At 45.0% G+C, this 21,482-nt stretch overlaps 1 protein-coding gene across 1 annotated transcript in view; it reads right to left on the bottom strand.

Annotated features, from left to right (window-relative positions):
* The window catches only part of ACMSD (aminocarboxymuconate semialdehyde decarboxylase), a 94,087-nt gene extending 76,128 nt beyond the window's left edge, over positions 1-17,959 (bottom strand). Inside the window, exon 1 of the mRNA XM_083153817.1 lies at positions 17,805-17,959. Within this exon, the coding sequence (XP_083009943.1) occupies positions 17,805-17,861 (57 nt within the window). The 5' untranslated portion in view covers positions 17,862-17,959. The remainder of the gene's footprint in view (positions 1-17,804) is intronic.
* Positions 17,960-21,482: the final 3,523 nt, after the last annotated feature.

Raw genomic sequence — 21,482 nt, 5'->3', positions numbered from 1 at the left:
AGAGGCTATAAGAAATGTCTAAAACTCAATAAACAATAAATTAGTCCCTTATTTTTATTCTAATACACTATAATCTAAATTCCCCATAGTGACCTAAATACTGTTTTAACATAAATATGTGTATTCATGAGTATAGATAGCGATACAGTAGAAAGATATATATACAGTATATATATATATATATATATATATATATATAATATATATATATAGAGAGAGATAGGTTATCTATATCTATCTACAGCAGGGGTCAGGGAACTTTTTAACCTTTTACCCCAAAATACATTTAGATATACCAACGTTACCTCCTTGATTTGAAAGGAAGGAAATCATATAATTGTACCTCCAGAAATTGATGATATATCCTGCTAATACGGTACACATCCTGGCAACCATTGATGATGATGATGATGATGATGATTACCAGTTATGGCTGTGTGTGGTATAGCCATTAATAATGTAACTATTGTAAATAAGGCAACTATTAGTGTCAGTATTACAAGATGATATAGCGACAGTCTGTGCAATGTTTTTCCCTAGACTATAGATGGGTATACCATGACAGGAGCCTATAACCAAGCAAAGGTGTGTGCGGTGGCACAGACTGCACACTGCCGAGATAGTGCAGGAACTAGTCAACTCTACTAGTCAACTCTACTGAAGAAGCGGGCGGACTTGGAGGTGGGGGCCTGGGGCATCGCACAGGGAATCATGTTCTACACAAGGGCCTGACTGCACTGCTTCAGGTCCTTGTACACTACAGTACGGTAGTACACACAGCCAGGCGTGCATATAGAATCTATAAATAGATTCTATATGCAAGGAAATTAAATTCCTAAGGGGAATGGACGGTCGTGGTGCGAAGACACAGCCGGACATGCATATAGATTCATATGCATGCCCGGCTGTGTTTCGGCAGCGCAACCATCCATTACCCCCAGGAATTAATTTTTTACCCCATTTGGGGTAATTTACTCCTTTTCCCTGACCACTGATCTACAGTATCTCTGTCATCAGGTAGGTGGTGGGGGAGGTAAGTCTAGCTGCCTTTGAGGGCATGGCATTCAGTGATTTAGGGGCGATACACAGTTTATTGCATATTTATCACCAATATCTCCCCTACATATTGGTGCCGAAGAAAACTAGATTTTCCAAACACACCCGCTACAATTACTGACACTGCATATGATGCTTTCACCATTGAAAGAATGGTGGAGGATTATTTCATCATTGACAGTAATTTATTTATTCATAAAAAAGTCACATTCCTACATAATCACCGGCCAGTTACTTTATAAAACAGTTACAATACAGCTATTTACACCGGTATATGGCAGACCGGGCACCCCCTGGACTGATAGAGCAGAGCACAGACAGGATGCCCTCATCTGTCACGGATCCCTCTCAGCATGCTCCGTGGTCGGCATTGTCACTCTGCACATGCGCAAAGGGAGGCCCGGGGCTCAGACCCGTAAGTAGAAACACCGGAGGCGCTTCGCAAAGGACAGCTCTTATCGGAAGAGCTTTCCTTTACGTTAATAATCGCATATGTTAGAACATATGTGATTATTAAGAATGCAGTAATGCTGGCAAAGTGGGAGGGCGGATGTTAGTGCATATCCCCCTACATCTGTTAACAATATATACACCAAGGCAATAATAATTAAATTATAACTATTTTGTAATCATACAAAGAGCAAAGTATGTGGAAGCCTCCCTCTAGAAATCTTAAGATTGTCAGTGGAGACTGTTGCCATGCAGGGCAAAGTTATATCTATAAATTACCAAGAAACAGCTGAAAATGTCTATCCCATTAGTAACCATTGAGGTAGCAACTTCCCAAAGGGCCAGCTAAGTAAGCTTAAAATAAATTGTTCCTTAGAGGCTTCTTTTGTTGCACAAGCCCCTGGTATGAAGGAAGTCATCAAAGAGAGAGGATACCCCAAAGGTTAGTCCAAGAGTCTTACTTACAAATTAAAAATTTAGAGATTCATTATTAAAATGAGAACTGTTCTTTATGTCCCCATTCAATAGCATCAGAAAAGATGAGAGAGGCTGATTCAGGAAAACTTTTCCACAACAATTGGTACTAAAACTGGGTACTTGCCTTTAATAAGTTTGCCAGTTGATCACATTATTTTTTAAATTATATGAATAACTAACAATAATAATAATAATAATAATAATAATAATAATAATAAACTTTATGATGTTGAAAGGTGCTCGGTACCAGAATCATTTTTGATAACGGATTATACCGTATTTCAGAATATTTTGATATTTCAATGATGTATCCTTAGGTATCTTGCATTAATTGTGTAGTACAAACACATCAAACACATGAAATTCACACAAATATATTTTATTTGTTCATAAAGCAAGGTTCTAAAACATGAAACAAAGTTTGTGTCATATCAGGCACTGACTTTGAATGCCAAGCAATCATTTTCTTGCACATAGTTAGTGCCAGTTACATATCATGTCCCCAGTAGTGCCAGTTACATATCATATCCCCAGTATTGCCAGTTACATATCATGTCTCAGTAGTGCCAGTTACATATCATGTCCCCAGTAGTGCCAGTTACATATCATGTCCCCAGTAGAGCCAGTTACATATCATGTCCCCAGTAGTGCCAGTTACATATCATATCCCCAGTAGTGCCAGTTACATATCATGTCCCCAGTAGTGCCAGTTACATATCATGTCCCCAGTAGTGCATTTATAGATGTCCCCAGTAGTGCCAGTTACATATCATGTCCCCAATAGTGCATTTATAGATGTCCCCAGTATTGCCAGTTACATATCATGTCTCAGTAGTGCCAGTTACATATCATGTCCCCAGTAGTGCCAGTTACATATCATGTCCCCAGTAGAGCCAGTTACATATCATGTCCCCAGTAGTGCCAGTTACATATCATATCCCCAGTAGTGCCAGTTACATATCATGTCCCCAGTAGTGCCAGTTACATATCATGTCCCCAGTAGTGCATTTATAGATGTCCCCAGTAGTGCCAGTTACATATCATGTCTCAGTAGTGCCAGTTACATATCATGTCCCCAGTAGTGCCAGTTACATATCATATCCCCAGTATTGCCAGTTACATATCATGTCTCAGTAGTGCCAGTTACATATCATGTCCCCAGTAGTGCCAGTTACATATCATGTCCCCAGTAGAGCCAGTTACATATCATGTCCCCAGTAGTGCCAGTTACATATCATATCCCCAGTAGTGCCAGTTACATATCATGTCCCCAGTAGTGCCAGTTACATATCATGTCCCCAGTAGTGCATTTATAGATGTCCCCAGTAGTGCCAGTTACATATCATGTCCCCAATAGTGCATTTATAGATGTCCCCAGTATTGCCAGTTACATATCATGTCTCAGTAGTGCCAGTTACATATCATGTCCCCAGTAGTGCCAGTTACATATCATGTCCCCAGTAGAGCCAGTTACATATCATGTCCCCAGTAGTGCCAGTTACATATCATATCCCCAGTAGTGCCAGTTACATATCATGTGTAAACCCTTTTTATTTCTTCTGATAGGTCTCCAACGGGTGATGTAGTATAACTTTCAGTTGTTTCTTCCAAATATTCACAGGAGCGTAGTTCAACAATATTTATTTATAACAACTGGTAATAAGAGAAGATTAACAATAATATATTGGCGTGCAAGCCAAACAACAATAGCCACAAAAGTTTTATTATACCGGAACGTGACCTGGTTTCCCAGGTATGCTGCTCTCCCTCGTTGTTCCGTCTGTAGACCACAATCACGCTTACCTTTGTGGCTCAATAACAGATAAACATAACATGAATTAAAATGCACAATCGATTCTATGGTATGATAGGCCTTTCATAGAATTGTTGACCCGGGTGTAATGTTGGATTATTGCGCAATAATGTCTATATTATTTTGTAAAAATACTAAACTTTACTTTTCTTTCTTTACCGGTTTCCTAACAGTTTTATCCTACAATGCAATCTAACTCTAGGTAAGTATAAGTCCTCTACAATGGCATTCTCTATGAATTCACTATGTTTCAAACAGGCAATCTCCAAGTACTTTCTACACGAACTGTATAGTAACTGTTTTGTACCTCTATATTTTAGTTCTTTTGATGAGGTTGATACAATTATTGTATCAGTCCTGTAGTGAGTCTGTTCTGTCTCTAGTCACAGTACAGAATGCTATGCACTCTTTGCTCCCTGTCGCTGCAGTTGATGATTTTAACAGAAGCTCCTAGTCTAAATATTCTTTTTTTCTATTGGTTTAAGAGATCCTACGGCTATACTGTTTTCTTGTGGGCTTCCCCTGGCCTCTGAGCCGGGTTTCACCCTCCTTCCAGTTGTTTTTAGCCAGGACGTTTATTCAAGTTTACAGAGCCTGTCGGTATCTTCAATCTATGCACTGACTAATGGGCATCCCCTGACCCACCGGATCGGGTTTCGCCCTCTATGCGGCTAGATGCAGGCTGCAGACAGATAACGGCTACCTAAACTGAGGGGTTAAGATAATTCCTTTGGGAGGCCTCCCCTGACCGAGTAGGTCGGGTTTCGCCTTGTCCCTGTTGATACTATGCTGATGACAGTGCCCGCTGCGTGCAATTATGGATGTAAGGGTTAACGGGGGGTAGGATTCACACTCACCACCTCTTCTGACAATTCAGCACCGCCTTCCCCGTCGGGAACTGCCTCCTCGCACTCTCCGCGTCGTTACAGACCAGCCCCTCGGCTTAGTAGCAATGCCGGGGCTCCGCCTCAGATACTGCGTCACGGTCAGCCGCGGCCCGCCTCCCGATGTTCAGCTGCCGCCTCCTTACAGACTCACTGGGCCGGAACTCCGCCTTCGACCCTGCGTCATCACCAGCCGTGGCCCGCCTCCCGATATCTCCGGCTACCGCCTCCGTGCCGGATTACTGATCGGGCTGCTCCGTCGGGGTAGCCTATCGCTGTCGGTCACCGGAGTACCAGCTGTCTCCTCCCTAGAACCGGGTGAGTCCTTCAGCGCTTCCTCAGAAACTGCTTTTCAGCCTGGCCGCTGCGTAGCTCTGCCAGTCTCAGCTTTTTCTCCAAACTGCGCAACAGCCGTTACACCCTCCGTCCTCTTATAAGTTTCTGCTCGTGCCCCTCCATACCCGCTCTCCTCTCGAGCCGTGCAACTTTATTTAGTTTTTTACACCAGCCGGTCCGTTTGAGGGGTAGAACCAACCTCCCCTGCAGTTGGAGGCCTTGGACCCGGCGGTCGTTACACAGGGGCATGGGATTTCTGGTCAGACCAGTCCACTTCCCTCTGAGAGGGGTTTCAGTCCTGTACTCCTAACAGTTCCCATTGCCTTCTGTGAAGGCACATATTTATACATACATGTCTTTTATAACCCCCATGGGGTAATCGGTTACCTTATCAACACAACTCTACTTTAAACATAACATACTTATTTTTGACAACATGACCGCATACACTTTGCAGGTATTACACATGTCCCCGCTAAAGCTTGCTGGTCCTCCAGCACCCAATAACTATTAAACACAATATCGATGGGGTAAAACCCCCTTGGTGGTCCTAGTGGACCTTCTTAACTTAACAGTGTCGTCGGCTGTTCTATCCTCCGGCCCCCCAGTCGGGCTAGCTCTAGGCCCGGGAGACAGGACAGCCGACTCAAGCAGGGGAGCATCAGTTTCTCCTCCCACCTTCACATGAACAGTTTTTATCCCCGCATTTGGGTTCACATCAGGGGAAGTTACTAACAGGTTCCCATGAATAGGCCAAAACATTTTTAACATCTCATTAAAGAATTGTTGACTGGTAACGTCCTCAATGGGATTTGGGCTCTCACTTATTTTCGTGGAGACCCTAAGTATTTCGATATCCGCCTGGTAGCATTTTTTTAGTTGATTTCGGTGAACGTTAATGGCTGCAGTTTCACCTAGTTTGGCCACTCGATACACATCTATATCCATCTTGGCATTGTCCATAATTCTGTACGGAACCTCTTCCCAAAACGGATCCAGTTTGCTGCGTCGCCGGTTATTTCTTTTCCAAACTAGTTCACCTACGCCTAGAGGTGCGGCCTTAGCCGTCTCGTTGTACTGTTCTGTCTGTCGGCGCTGAGCTTGTTTGGACGTTTGGTCAACAATCTTATAGGCGGCCTGGAGTCGCTTCTGATGCTCTCGCACCCAATCACTCTGTAGCAGTTCCTCAGAACTATGCTCAAGGGAGACATCCAACCTGAGGTCGACAGGCAACTTCCCCTCTCTTCCAAATAGCAAGTAATATGGTGTGAAGCCTGTGGTGCTGTGTTCAGTGTTATTATAAATAAAGGTTATTTCTGGTAGCAAAGTCGGCCAGTTTCTCCGTTCTGGATCGGGTATGGCTCTCAAGATACTAATTAACGACCTGTTCATTCTCTCACACGTGCCATTCCCCTGGGGATGATAAGCTGTAGTGTGTATTTTTTTACATCCATAAAGATGACACAACTCATGAAAAAGTCGGGATTCGAAAGCTGGTCCCTGGTCAGTCAGAATCTTCTGCGGATAGCCATAGGGCCGCACAAAGGCCCTCCACACAATCTCCGCGGTGGTGCTAGCTGATAAGTTTTTTACCGGAAGGGCCACAGCAAACTTTGAAAAGTGGTCAATGATAGTTATGGCGTATTGGTAGCCGCCCAAACTGGGTTCCAGCTTCACATGATCAATTGAAACTATTTCTAATGGTTGGTGACTGATGATGGAATGCAAAGGAGCTTTCTGTCTCCCAGAAGGAGGTCTCTTGACAGCACAAGTAGAGCAACACCGACACCACTCTTCTATATCCGAGGTCATGTTAATCCAGTAAAACCGCCGCCGGATCATAGTTTCCATTTTACCAGTGCTGAAATGCCCTGAGCAATCGTGATACGCCTGGAGGATTTCATCTCTCTGTTGTCTGGGGATGATAATTTGGGTTAGGGGCATGTGAGTTTTCGGGTGGACTGTGGACCTTATGAGGAGGCCTTTCTTACAACGTATTTTATCTCGCTGGCCCCACAATTTTATCAGCTCGGGGTCAGCTTGCTGTCGTTTCTCCTTACTCCAACTCTGTTTAGAAGAGAGCAGTGTCTTTAATTCCCTTAATACGGTGCTTTCATTCTGAAGTTGGACCCACCGGGATTCATGGTCGGCTTCACCGACTGTTATCGCATTTGTCATGAACATCTGTTGCTGTGGAGAGTCTGAGTCGGCCTGGCGGTTAAGGAGTGTGTAAAAGGCAGGCATTTCCAGTTCCTCCCATACGTCTGACTCCTCTTCCTCTACATGGTCCTTCTGAGAAAGTCGGGATAACGCATCAGCATTCTTGTTAATTTTCCCACTGCGATATTTTATGGTGAAGTCGTAGTTGGCCAATCTGGAGCACCATCGCTGTTCTAGAGCACCCAACTGGGCAGTGGCCAAATGGGCGACCGGGTTGTTGTCTGTGTAGGCTACAAAGGAGTTGGAAAATAAATAGTTCTTGAATTTTTCTGTAACGGCCCACACTAGTGCCAGGAGTTCGAGTTTGAAAGCACTGTAATTGGCATCATTCCTTTCTGTTTTCTTAAGGCTTCGGCTGGCGAAGGCAATGACGCGCTCCTGTCCATGCTGTCGTTGGGACAGAACAGCTCCCAACCCCAAATAACTAGCGTCCGTATGCAATATGAAAGGCTGGCTGAAGTCAGGATAAGCCAGCACAGGCGTCTCGGTCATCCTTTCCTTTAAGGTATCAAATGCACTTTGTTGGCGCTCGGTCCATTGAATCGGCTGATGCTTGCTGGTATGTTTTTTATCAACTCCACGCAGTAATTCATGGATGGGGTTTACTACCTGTGCAAAGTTCTGGACGAATCTGCGGTAATACCCCACAAATCCCAGGAAGCTACGTACCTCCCTAATGTTGGTGGGTACAGGCCAGTCTTTAATCACTTCGATTTTCTCGGGATCAGGAACCACGCCGGCAGCACTAACTACATGGCCCAAGTACTTTACACTTTCTTTTAACAGATGGCATTTGGAAGGCTTGACTTTTAACCCATATTCGGTCAGACGTTTAAACACTTCATTTAAGTGGGTTAGGTGCTCGTGATAGGTCTCTGAGAAAATGATAATATCGTCCAGATACAAGAGTACCATATCGAAATTTTTGTAACCCAGACAGTGCTCCATGGCTCGTTGGAATGTCCCGGGGGCATTGCATAACCCGAATGGCATGCGATCGAACTCGTAGAGTCCCATGGGTGTAGTGGAAGCCGTTTTCTCCCTGTCCTCCTCTGCCATCTGAATCTGCCAATATCCTGACGTGAGATCGAGTGTCGAAAAGTAGGTGGCCGCCTTTAGGGCTGTAAGCGACTCTTCAATGCGTGGTAGTGGATACGCGTCTTTATGCGTGACCTGATTCAGTTTGCGGTAGTCTACGCAAAAACGCAAAGTCCCATCTTTTTTTTTTACAATCACGATCGGCGCGGCCCACGGGCTATGGCTCTCATGTACCACCCCTGAGGCTTTCATCTCTTCTAGTAATTTCCGAACAGGTTGGTAAAGAGCCGGGGCTATGGGCCGATACCTCTCCTTGATGGGAGGCGCACTTCCGGTTGGAATGTAATGTCGGACGTTCTCCACTTTTCCAAAGTCTGCTGCGTGCTTACTGAAAGTATCCGCATTGTCCTGTACAAGTCTTAGTATGCCTTCTTTCAATTCAACGGGAGTGTGTTCCTCTCCGATGTGGAGTTCTTCCCACCATCTCGACCCTTCAGCGGCGGGGCCCCCTTCCGTCGGCATCATATTTAAAGTTACTGCATCGTAAATGTCCTGGAAAGTGACGTAGGATAATGCAGCTAAGGTGTAATTGCGATGCAACCTCACAACATAATTGTGAGGGTTTAAGATCCGGACCGGGACTCGGCCGTTATGCACCGTCACCAGCGCCCGTGCGATAATGATATCGGTCCTGCTGGGCATAAGACAAGGCTCCACAATAGCGTCGTATGATGTACCCGCGGGGCCGCATCGCGCTTTGCCCCACACGACAGTCTCAGAATTTGGTTGGAGGAAAATGGCTTTGTGATCTGTCGTTTTAATCCTCCCAACTCCTCCTTCTGTGCTTAGAAAGCACTGTTGTGCTTGGAGAGTCCGAATAACTCTTTGTAGAGGAGATTTCTGTTCCGGAGGCAGGTGTCGGACCTCAAATGTCAAAGCCTCAATTAGTGCTTCCGGACAACATGCCAAAATGTTCATGCCAATTATGATGGCGGGGACAGTGGGGTCATCTACGTCGGTAATAATAAAACCCTGGTTGGACAAGAGGGCCGGACCTACTTTAAAGTCAAATTCGCAGTATCCAATACAGTTAATGTCAAGGCCGTTACCGGCTAGTAATCGCATCCATGTAGGAGGAGGAGGTGACGGGTTCTGCAGGCCCCAGAAGTGTTGGTACGTATTATTCTGGATGGTGGACACTTGGGACCCGGTATCTAAAGTTGCCACAAAGTTCACTCCGCCAATCTGGACTGGTATGATGGGGCATGGTCCCACATATTTCTCACACCAGCCATCGGGTTGCTGACCTATTGGGGTAACGACCCCCGAGGGTCGGTCCCTGCCCCCGGGGTCTTCATGTTTAAAGACTCCTCCTCTCGACAAAACCTTTCTACATGTCCCGCACGGCCACATCGCCTACAAATGGGTCGCCCCTGGGAATCAAACTGGTCAGAGGCCCTTCTTCCCGGTCCTTGTGTGCGACTTTGCCATTCGTTTCTAGATCTGCGAGGCCCGGAGTGCCAGCCACCGTCCCGTCTCCCCGAGGACCCTTGATCCACCAACCACTGAATGTCCCTTCTCATGTTGGCCATCTCCGTGGAGAGGTCTTCTATCTGACGTTTTAGTACACCTTGTGAATCAGGAGCGGACGCCTGGGCATGTTGGGTGGCAGTGGGTGTGTTCCGGGAGGTTCCCGAAGGTTCCCCTTCCTCGTTTGCACTCGATTCTTGATAGCCTGGTAGTTCTGGAAACAACACCTCTGCATTTGGTACTGTTCCAAACAATTTAATAGCGGCCTCTTTGAAGTCCAAAAACGAGACTCCTGTTTTCTGTAACCGTAATAGTTTCAGCTGTGACTTGATATTACTACAATAGACTTCCTCTATGAGTCGGCTGATCAGGGTGTTATCCACATCAGCAATCTCTGTGCTACTTATAGCTTTAATATCTTGATATGCTTCCAAGAGACTCAAGGCAAAGTCTCTCAACGTCTCCGTGGCCTTCTGTTTCCTCGAATAGAATCTAGATTTTAACTCGGACAGGGTAGTAACATCGAAAGTAGTGCCTAACCTTTTAAAGATATGCTCTACGGTTTCTTTTTCTGTATCTGGCCAGGATAACACTTCTCTTAGTGCCGATCCCTTCAACTGGCCAACCAGAATCTCTATTTGCTGTGGTACCGTCAACGGGTATATTTTAAACGTAGACCGCATTTTCTTCTGGAAATCCGTAAAAGTGGTGGTCTCTCTCCTTGGATACTCCCCCGAGAACGTCGGTAACCAGGGCGTGCCAAAGTAATATGGCATTGTAATGGCATTTCCTCCAATTGTAACATTCTGACCAGGTGTCGGGTTGGACAAGGAGCTAACCAACACGGGTTGTTCTGGAACCGAGGAGCTAACCAACACGGGTTGTTCTGGTTGTTCCTGACTCCCTGATGCCTTTCCTCTCTCTGCTTCTTCATCCGCCATCTTTTTTTTTTTTTTTCTCCCGGTCGGATCCTGTTCGTGTGACGCCAATTTTTATGTAAACCCTTTTTATTTCTTCTGATAGGTCTCCAACGGGTGATGTAGTATAACTTTCAGTTGTTTCTTCCAAATATTCACAGGAGCGTAGTTCAACAATATTTATTTATAACAACTGGTAATAAGAGAAGATTAACAATAATATATTGGCGTGCAAGCCAAACAACAATAGCCACAAAAGTTTTATTATACCGGAACGTGACCTGGTTTCCCAGGTATGCTGCTCTCCCTCGTTGTTCCGTCTGTAGACCACAATCACGCTTACCTTTGTGGCTCAATAACAGATAAACATAACATGAATTAAAATGCACAATTGATTCTATGGTATGATAGGCCTTTCATAGAATTGTTGACCCGGGTGTAATGTTGGATTATTGCGCAATAATGTCTATATTATTTTGTAAAAATACTAAACTTTACTTTTCTTTCTTTACAGGTTTCCTAACAGCTTTATCCTACAATGCAATCTAACTCTAGGTAAGTATAAGTCCTCTACAATGGCATTCTCTATGAATTCACTATGTTTCAAACAGGCAATCTCCAAGTACTTTCTACACGAACTGTATAGTAACTGTTTTGTACCTCTATATTTTAGTTCTTTTGATGAGGTTGATACAATTATGCTGCTTTCAGACCGCATAACTGGCTTTGACCCTGTATTTGGAAACGTTTCCAAAAACGGGTCTGCCAGATAAAACCCCTTTCACACCGCAGCACTTAAACGGTATATTACCGTTTAAGTGCCGATTTTTTGACACTGGCAGACCCGTTTTTGGAAACTTTCCAAATACAGGGTCAAAGCCAGTGCAGCCTTCAGCCCTCCCCTCCGTGCAGCTCCCCCCCTCGCGTGTCGACCGAGAGCATGTCGACGCCCCCCCGCGCATGTCGACGCCCCCCCACCCCACCCCGCGTGTCGGCGCCCCCCCCCCCGTGTCGACTTACCCCGTGCCGGTACCTCCGTTGTGGACTGCAGCTCAGTATGCTCGGAAAGCACTTATGAAAAAAGTGTCTTCCAGAAAATGGCTGCCCCATAGGAAACCCTGTTTAAAAAAACTGTCTTCCGTATGGGGGCAGCCATTTTCTGAAAGACTTTTTTCATAAGTGCTTTCCGAGCATACTGAGCTGCAGTGCCGGGAACCACAACGGAGATACCGGCACGGGGTAAGTCGACACGGGGGGGGGGGCGCCGACACGCGCGGGGGGGTCGACACGCGGGGGGCCGTCGACACGCGCGGGGGGGCGTCGACACACGCGCGGGGGGGGGCTCCAGTGCTGTGAATACTTAATGAGCGCTCATTAAGTATTCACTGTGCTGAATTTAGGACCCAGCTCATTGGCTGGGTCCTAAATACCGTTTCTGAGCCGATTTTTGCGCTAAAATACCGGTTCAGAAACGGGTAGGACCCTGCATTTTAACCGGTTAGAAAAAACGGCATTTTCTAACCGGTTAAGTGGGACTGGACCTTTCAGACCGCACACATTACCGTTTTAAAACGGTAAAAAAACGGCAATTTACCGTTTTAAAAGTGCGGTCTGAAAGGGGCATGATTGTATCAGTCCTGTAGTGAGTCTGTTCTGTCTCTAGTCACAGTACAGAATGCTATGCACTCTTTGCTCCCTGTCGCTGCAGTTGATGATTTTAACAGAAGCTCCTAGTCAAAATATTCTTTTTTTCTATTGGTTTAAGAGATCCTACGGCTATACTGTTTTCTTGTGGGCTTCCCCTGGCCTCTGAGCCGGGTTTCACCCTCCTTCCAGTTGTTTTTAGCCAGGACGTTTATTCAAGTTTACAGAGCCTGTCGGTATCTTCAATCTATGCACTGACTAATGGGCATCCCCTGACCCACCGGATCGGGTTTCGCCCTCTATGCGGCTAGATGCAGGCTGCAGACAGATAACGACTACCTAAACTGAGGGGTTAAGATAATTCCTTTGGGAGGCCTCCCCTGACCGAGTAGGTCGGGTTTCGCCTTGTCCCTGTTGATACTATGCTGATGACAGTGCCCGCTGCGTGCAATTATGGATGTAAGGGTTAACGGGGGGTAGGATTCACACTCCCCACCTCTTCTGACAATTCAGCACCGCCTTCCCCGTCGGGAACTGCCTCCTCGCACTCTCCGCGTCGTTACAGACCAGACCCTCGGCTTAGTAGCAATGCCGGGGCTCCGCCTCAGATACTGCATCACGGTCAGCCGCGGCCCGCCTCCCGATGTTCAGCTGCCGCCTCCTTACAGACTCACTGGGCCGGAACTCCGCCTTCGACCCTGCGTCATCACCAGCCGTGGCCCGCCTCCCGATATCTCCGGCTACCGCCTCCGTGCCGGATTACTGATCGGGCTGCTCCGTCGGGGTAGCCTATCGCTGTCGGTCACCGGAGTACCAGCTGTCTCCTCCCTAGAACCGGGTAAGTCCTTCAGCGCTTCCTCAGAAACTGCTTTTCAGCCTGGCCGCTGCGTAGCTCTGCCAGTCTCAGCTTTTTCTCCAAACTGCGCAACAGCCGTTACACCCTCCGTCCTCTTATAAGTTTCTGCTCGTGCCCCTCCATACCCGCTCTCCTCTCGAGCCGTGCAACTTTATTTAGTTTTTTACACCAGCCGGTCCGTTTGAGGGGTAGAACCAACCTCCCCTGCAGTTGGAGGCCTTGGACCCGGCGGTCGTTACACAGGGGCATGGGATTTCTGGTCAGACCAGTCCACTTCCCTCTGAGAGGGGTTTCAGTCCTGTACTCCTAACAGTTCCCATTGCCTTCTGTGAAGGCACATATTTATACATACATGTCTTTTATAACCCCCATGGGGTAATCGGTTACCTTATCAACACAACTCTACTTTAAACATAACATACTTATTTTTGACAACATGACCGCATACACTTTGCAGGTATTACACATGTCCCCAGTAGTGCCAGTTACATATCATGTCCCCAGTAGTGCATTTATAGATGTCCCCAGTATTGCCAGTTACATATCATGTCCCCAGTAGTGCCAGTTACATATCATGTCCCCAGTAGTGCTGTTACAGATGTCCCCAGTAGTGCCAGTTACATATCATGTCCCCAGTAGTGCTGTTACAAATGTCTCTAGTAGGTTTTTAGCAAGACCATTTATTTTTTTTCACTTTCTGGAATGTATGGTTTTTAGAATGGATAACGGATATTTGGATAAGGGATACTCAACCTGAATTAATTTATGGTAGTAATCATTTGTTGGCATTGTTCATATCTGTAAATGCAATCATAATACTTGGAGAATTTATGTGAATCCTTTAAACAAAAAATCAATCTGATTTTTTAGTATAAATTATTGCCTCTTTAAATTAGTTTTTTTTAAATGATGACCTTGATATCTAATGCCATCTTCAGATGGTGTAAGTGGTTTAGGGGCATTTTCTAAGTGATCTCACTAGATCACTTAGAAAATGCCCCTACATCGCTCTATTTGCAGGGGCCATAACGATAGTGATGCGTGGCCCTGTCCCTTGCTATCGCCCGGCAATTAATATTCAGCATGCTGGATAAATCTGTAATCTCCGGTCAGGGCCAGTGTTCTCATGGGGAACACTGGCCCTGACAGATTGCTCAGCACACACATCGCTCAGAACACTCTTTCCTTGTGTAGGCCCCATAAAGCTGGACAAACATCTACATATTTATGGTCACATCTCTCTGGTTGGAACAAAAACCTGGTAATATCTGACAATCAGTTTTCCAGCATTTTGAATCAAGTCACTGTAGTCACCAACTGCCACCCCAAACACAGCCAAACGTCGCCAGTCGGACTCAATGGCAGTTGGTGTGGCTCCTCTACTTGAATATTGGGCTGCACTGCAGCCACATCTGTACAACAGCCACTGGTTGGGAGTTGTATATCCGCACAAAAAAAATATTTTCTGAATGTTGATAAATGCAGCAATAAGAAATAGTTAGCGGGGGCAAATTTTCATTTATTGAAAATTACTTGTCCTAGTTCTAAAATACTCAAATATATCTACATTATCCAAGCATTATAAAAACAGCTTAAACAAGATTTCCGGTATCTTTGAAGTGTCTCTACAACATTAGGTTAAGGTAGAAAATAAGAACATGGTGCTAGTTATATATCACTGCTTGTAAATGAACAAGATAGCCGCAGTGTGATAAGGGAGCTGGGACTGGGAGTGTTCTGTGCTCCTGCTGAGTCACTTTCACTTGACAGTTCACAGGTAGTAGCAGTGAAAGTTTGTACCTATTATCAGATCAGTTATACTGTGCGTGTGTGTGCATGTGTGTGCGTGTGCGTGCGCATTTGTGACCTTATAACAGCTTTTAGCATATAGGTTTGTGTAGTTCTGTATATACTTGTTTGACATTTGTTTCCAAAGTAAAGGATGACAAGCTGGCATATACTGTGATTTGGGATAATACTAGAAAAATCTAATTTTTTTTAAGAATTAAACCCATCAAAAACAATGATGACCTGCTCGCGCGACCACGAATGCGCAGTGGCCAGATGCCGTCCCGCTTGAGTGAAATCCCGTCATACAAATTAATGTGTTTGCAGTGCAAAAGATGTGTGCGGCTGCTAATCTATTTGTAGCTGTGCAAAAATGTTCAAAGCCATTCGTAGCCAGAAACTTACTGCGATAAATACAGGCATATCCGGCCTGTTGCTGACGTCTCACACACCCTTCCCTAAAACACTTGGGCACACCTGAGTTCTCCCTGTCACCCCCAGCATTTTTCACATGCCTAGTGTTTTTCTTGGCACTTCCATGAACTGGCCGGTTACGACCCCCAGGCGCCTCTTTCCTGTCAGTCCAGGGCCGGAGCCACCACTAGGCAGCTTTAGGCAGCTGCCTAGGGCGCTGGCCACTGGAGGGCGGCACTGCAGGCTGCCAGTGAATGGCTCCCCTACTATTCGCTCAGCTCAGAGCAGAGATACTGTGGCAGCTGCTTAGTATTAGTATCAGCCAGGTCAGCAGCATTACGTGCTGCTGAAATGCTGGCTCCCGTTCTGTACTGTGCTTTGCGCAGTACGCTCACGCTGCCACTTTGCTGCTTTCTTTCCTCTGTGCCCTCACATCCTGCCCTCCGCGAGTCACACCGTGACCGCACAAGTTACCCGCCCCCTCTCCTCCGGGCTTCCTCCTCCAGTCTTCTCCTGCCACCGCTGCTGCTTTGATGCTGCTTTCCTCTCTGCCCGCAAACCTCCTCCCACCTCCGCGAGTCATACATTACCCACCCCTTCCCCTCCAGGCTCCCTTCTCCGTCCTGTCTCCTGCCGCTGCTGCCGCCGAGGAGCAGCAGCAGCGGCCCTGAGCAGGGCCAGCAAGTAACTGTGAGCCCGCCAGTACAAGTCTGCAGCAGACGCCGTATTTACAGTGTACTGTAGTCGCCTTCAGCCTCACTGCTGTCCCTCCCTGCTATGGTGAGTCCGGAATGAGTATGTGCACCCACTGTGAAATCATGTGTCTAGTTCAGAGCAAATGTGTAGATGTAGATCTGTACATGTACAGATAGTGTAGCATGGCCCAATATTTTTGTTGCAGGCCCTGCCCACACATGTCTCCCACCCTCAGAATCCCCTTCCCCAGCATGTTCCCGCAATATGCCCATGCACATGTTTGGCTGTGTGGGGAAGGGGGGGGGGGGAGGTTGGTGTGACAGTTTGCCTAGGGTGCCTACAATGCTTGCACCGGCCCTGTGTCAGTCACCTTGCAAATGGGCAGTGATCAAAGAAAAAAAGTACAGTATCAGGGTTTCATCGCAAGATGTCTGCTTGATGATGTTGCTGTTGTCCCTTACCTGCCTGAGTGGGACGTGCGAGGTCAGACATTACTTGATTACGCCCTTACCAGTAAAATAAATATATACAATTTTACAATTTATTACAGCTTTTTTATTAAGCTAATACATACACACAGACATATATATATATATATATATATATATATATATATATATCCACAACATGGCGGCACTCAGAAATAGTTAGAGACAACAAGCGTCATGCCGCTTGTTGTCTCTAACTATTTCTGAGTGCCGCCGTGTTGTGGATATATTCGACTGGATTATGCAAACTGCAGATGCAGCTGTTGGAAGGCACCAGAGCAGTGAGTGCCAAAGCTTATCTGAATTTTATATATATATATACATATACCTATATATATATATATATATATATATATATATATATATATATAGGTATATATATATATATATATGGGTATAGGGTTGTTTCCATGCGGTTCACAAGAATCCGAATTTGTAAATGTCATACATTTGTATTTTAAATAAATGTTATTGAATTATTATTCTGTCAATTTGCTTGAAACCTGAGCACAAAATAAGGTGGTGGGAATTTCTACAGCACCCTCTTTATCTCTTCTTATATATATATATATATATATATATATATATATATATATATATATATATATATATATATATATATATATATATATATATGGCAAGGGGGTCCTGGCACTCGTCTTTAAGCGTGCAGATACTTGGGGTGCCTTTCAATTTCCAAGGAAACATGTAACAAACAGGTAGCTGATGGCACTGCCAAGAATGGATAATGACTGCACGGCAGCAGCAACAGATGAACAAAAGAATCAACACAGGCTTGTGTGTCAACGTTTCAGGCAAAACCCTTTATCAAGACATTATCCAATCTTGGGAGTGCCATCAGCTACCTGTTTGTTATATGTGTAGTCATGGTTTAGACATGTTTACAAATGTAAAAAAGTATTTTTTTTTTAAAAGCACATTATATGTAACCCTATAACTGATAATATTGCCCTGAACTACAGAGATATTACATCAGTGAGTTCGGCCAGATGAGATAACTTAGCCCCAGTAAAGCCATAAACATTCTGTGCAGAATTAATTTCATGTTGCTGAGAATAGTATTTATAGTATTTATCATAAATGTATCTGTATTGTAGTCTAAATGCTTCACCTGCTGCCACACTAAACACATGAAATTGCCTTTGCTATAGCAGATATAATGATTATTATTGTTACCTGTTTGAGGTCAGGCCATTCTTTGGGAAGAATATGACAGTGAATATCTATTTTCATTGTGTGAGGATCGCAGATACTGTATCTCAAGTAATCTCCCAACTCCAGCAGCGTTGTTGTACATTTGTACAGCCTGACACTTTGTAGCAGCGAGGCTTACACTCCCCTCAGAGATAGCCAATGGGCAATGGATCAAACAGAGCACATAACTGTCCAGGGCCAAGTTCAAAGTGCAAACTATTGCTGAGTTCTAGTAAAAACCTTATGTATTAATGTAGGATTGTCAGATTCCTTTATCAGCAGTGAAAGTTCTCTTTACTATATGATTTACTAACCATTCTGATACAATCTATCGCAATTATTACAGGCATGGATCAGTAGGTCGACAGTCATTAGGTCGACCACAAAAGATCGACAGTGAAAAGGTGTCGACATGTACTAAGTTGGCATTGACAAAAGGTCAACATAAGCAATATGTTGACATGGGAATGATCGACAGGAAAATATTGGCATTCGTTTTTCATTTTTTTTGGTGTCTATGTTGACATCTGTCAACATGGACCCCCAGTTAATGTAATGCGTACCCTCACATGTCTATCTTCTCTCGCCACACTTTACTGTTTCCTATTGTAGTCCACATGGGTTGTAATGTATGAAAACGTTTTCATGTGTCAACCATTGTTATGTCAACCTATTGCTTTTTGTCAATGTCAACTGTTGACATTTTTACCATGCTGACCTTTTGCCTGTCGACTTAACAACCGGCACCACATGATTACTACCACTCCTAGAAGATCATTTTAAGATGAGATACTCTAAACTTTAAAGTCCCAATAGAATCCGCACCTTTTGGTGGGAGCCGGTGCCTAAAATGACTTTATGGACCACTTGATTTTTGTACATTGTACAACTGTGGCCACAACGGATAATCTGGCATCCTTGGTTCCAGCAATGTGCTGGATTACCTGATCTTCACGATTATCAGTAGTATCCCCGCATCGCAACTGCCCCGCAAATGGTCCACCCCTTGTAGCCTTACTCCCCCATGCACCGTCTCACCCCTGCTACTCCTTCCCACAATCCATCTATATCAGCAACAATGGGTATGTAATGAAATAATGTACTGCTCGGATAGACGGAGGAGAAGAAACGTGCGGCGTTTCCACCAGCTGCAGCACGCCAATATCCGCTTCAACATCCCCGCTCCTTGGTTCAGAGGTAGGGAAAGGTAGCTCAGCACACGCCACGGACTTTTAACCCCTTCCCGACATTGCCTTTTATGGTAATTTTTTTTTTCCTCCTCCGTTCAAATAAGCGTAACTTTTTTAATTTTCCGGCTATATAGACACGAGGGCTTTTTTTTTGCGGGACAAGTTGTACTTTTTAATGGTACCATTTACTATACTGTATAATATTCTGGGGAATCAGGAAATAATTCAATGTGGGGTAAAAAGAAAAAAAAACGCAATTCCACAATTTTGCGCTGGTTACGTTTTTTTTGGAGTTCATAGTTCGTTTAAAATGATGGGTTATCTTTATTCTATGGGTCGTTACGATTCCGGTGATACCAAACTTATATAGTTTTCGTTACATTTTACCACTAAAAAAAAAATAGAAAATGTTACGGTTTTTCGAATTTGCGTCGCGTCGCCATGTTCTGCGGCTTATAACTTTTTTATTTTTCCACCTATGGACCTGGGTGAGGGCTCATTTTTTGCGGGCTGAAGTGTACTTTTTAATTAATACCATTATGGGATATGGGCGACTTTCTGATCTCTTTTAGCTATTTTATTTTGGGTAGGCGATGCGACCAAAAAACGTAGTTTTGGCGTTGGGGATTATTTTCCGTTTACGCCTTTAACCGTGCGGGATAACTAATGTTATATTTTAATAGATCGGACTTTTAGGAACGCGGCGATACCAAATATGTTTATTTTTTTATTTTTTATTTATTTTTATTTGGGAAATGGGGAAAGGGGGGTGATTTGAACTTTTAATATTTTTTAATTTTTTTTTTAATTTTTAAACTTTATTTTTTTTTTTTTTTTACTTTTACTACAAGGCCCCCTAGTGTACTTGACCACTAGGGGGCGCGATCGCCTGTACTAGGTTCAGCCATAGAGCTCTATGGCTGAACGTAGTGATTTTATGCACTTCCTATTACATCCTGCCTCAGGCAGGATATGATAGGTATGCAGACACGGCCAGCACAGGGGTCTACATTAGACCCCTGGCTACCATGGCAACTGATCGGCACCCTCCGATCTCGCTGCGGGGGGCCCCGATCGGCGCCGGAGGGGGGCGCCCCCCCTCCGATCAGCTATTTAAGCACTGCGGTCGCTTTGCCCGCGGTGCTTAAAGGGTTAAACGGCCACGATCGGCGAACTCGCCGCTCGTGGCCGTGAGAGCAGGGACCTGGCTGTAATATACAGCCATTACCTGCTCTCTTTCAAGCCAGCTCACTCCGTGAGCTGGCTTGATTCCCCCTCAACCGACATATGACGTAAATGTACGTCATATGTCGGGAAGGGGTTAAATATGCTCAAAAGAGCTGTAAACGCAATTTCACTAAATGGTTTTTTTTTTCAGGTGTTTTCCAAAACCTTTTTCTCTATCCTTTTCTTATTGTATTGTATCCTATTATATTAGCGCTCATTCTTTCAATTTTATTCTATTTGTAACAAAAATATTGAGCTGCTTTCCCATTTCAGCACGGTGACAAAACTTCCCCTTTTTATGTAATGAAATAAGTCAAAATTATAGATACACAAGTCAGAGCTTTTTACGGTTACAGTAATACAATATGCCTAAATACATATACACAATAAATGAGGGAGGGGTGATTCAGGTTAATTCCCAAAGCACATTTGGGGCCTGATTCTAGTCCATTCTAGCCCTGGTGTATTTGCACTGGGGGACGATGTTTGCGCTCTGCATGTGCAGGGCTGTTGTGTGGATGCCTTCAGCAACGTTCGCGGTCTCCGAGTCGTTCGCACGGGGGTTGGGCGGTATGGAGGTGGGCAGGGGGCATTCACAAGGGAATGCTGGGCGTCCCTATGCGAACGCAGGTGGGCAGCTGCCTGCCAGGGGTGGCCCCTTTCTTGGACACGCCACCGCAAATATAGGTACATATATTTGCATACAGGGGAAAATTAATTTAATGGTCAACGACCATCAAAGGATTTTGCCCCGTATGCTCCCCTGCGAATGAGACTAAACTTTCTCCATCAATTAAGGAAGCTTAAACTGCTGCAGGAGCTTCTCAGCCTCTCCTACATGGCGATCATCCAATCAGTTCTCTGTTCCTCAATCATTGTCTGGTTCGGCTCGGCCTCAGCTCACAACTGACGCAGACTACAACGCATCGTGAAAACAGCAGAGAAAATCATAGGCACAAACCTCCCTGCAGTTTAGGACATCTATTATGCCAGGGTGCTGAAAAGAGCAGGCAAGATCATTGAGGATGAGTCCCACCCTGCACATATCCTGTTCATGAGGCTAGGGAGGCTACCATCTTTCAGACGGTACAGTTTAAGGCTTACAAGGACACCTGAACACAGAAATAGTTTCTTCCCCCAGGCAGCCATCCTAGTCAATTCCTCACTAGCAAAACCCGCACCCATCCCGATCATATAGTCAAGTATCTGTAATTGCCCCTTCCCTCTGTCGTGTAAAGTATGT

Source organism: Crinia signifera, chromosome 7 (genome assembly GCF_055691185.1).
Source record: "Crinia signifera chromosome 7, ASM5569118v1, whole genome shotgun sequence".
In the NCBI taxonomy this organism is placed as follows: domain Eukaryota; kingdom Metazoa; phylum Chordata; class Amphibia; order Anura; family Myobatrachidae; genus Crinia; species Crinia signifera.
Note: the sequence above shows the minus strand (reverse complement) of the source record. Positions and strands in the feature narration are given on the sequence as shown.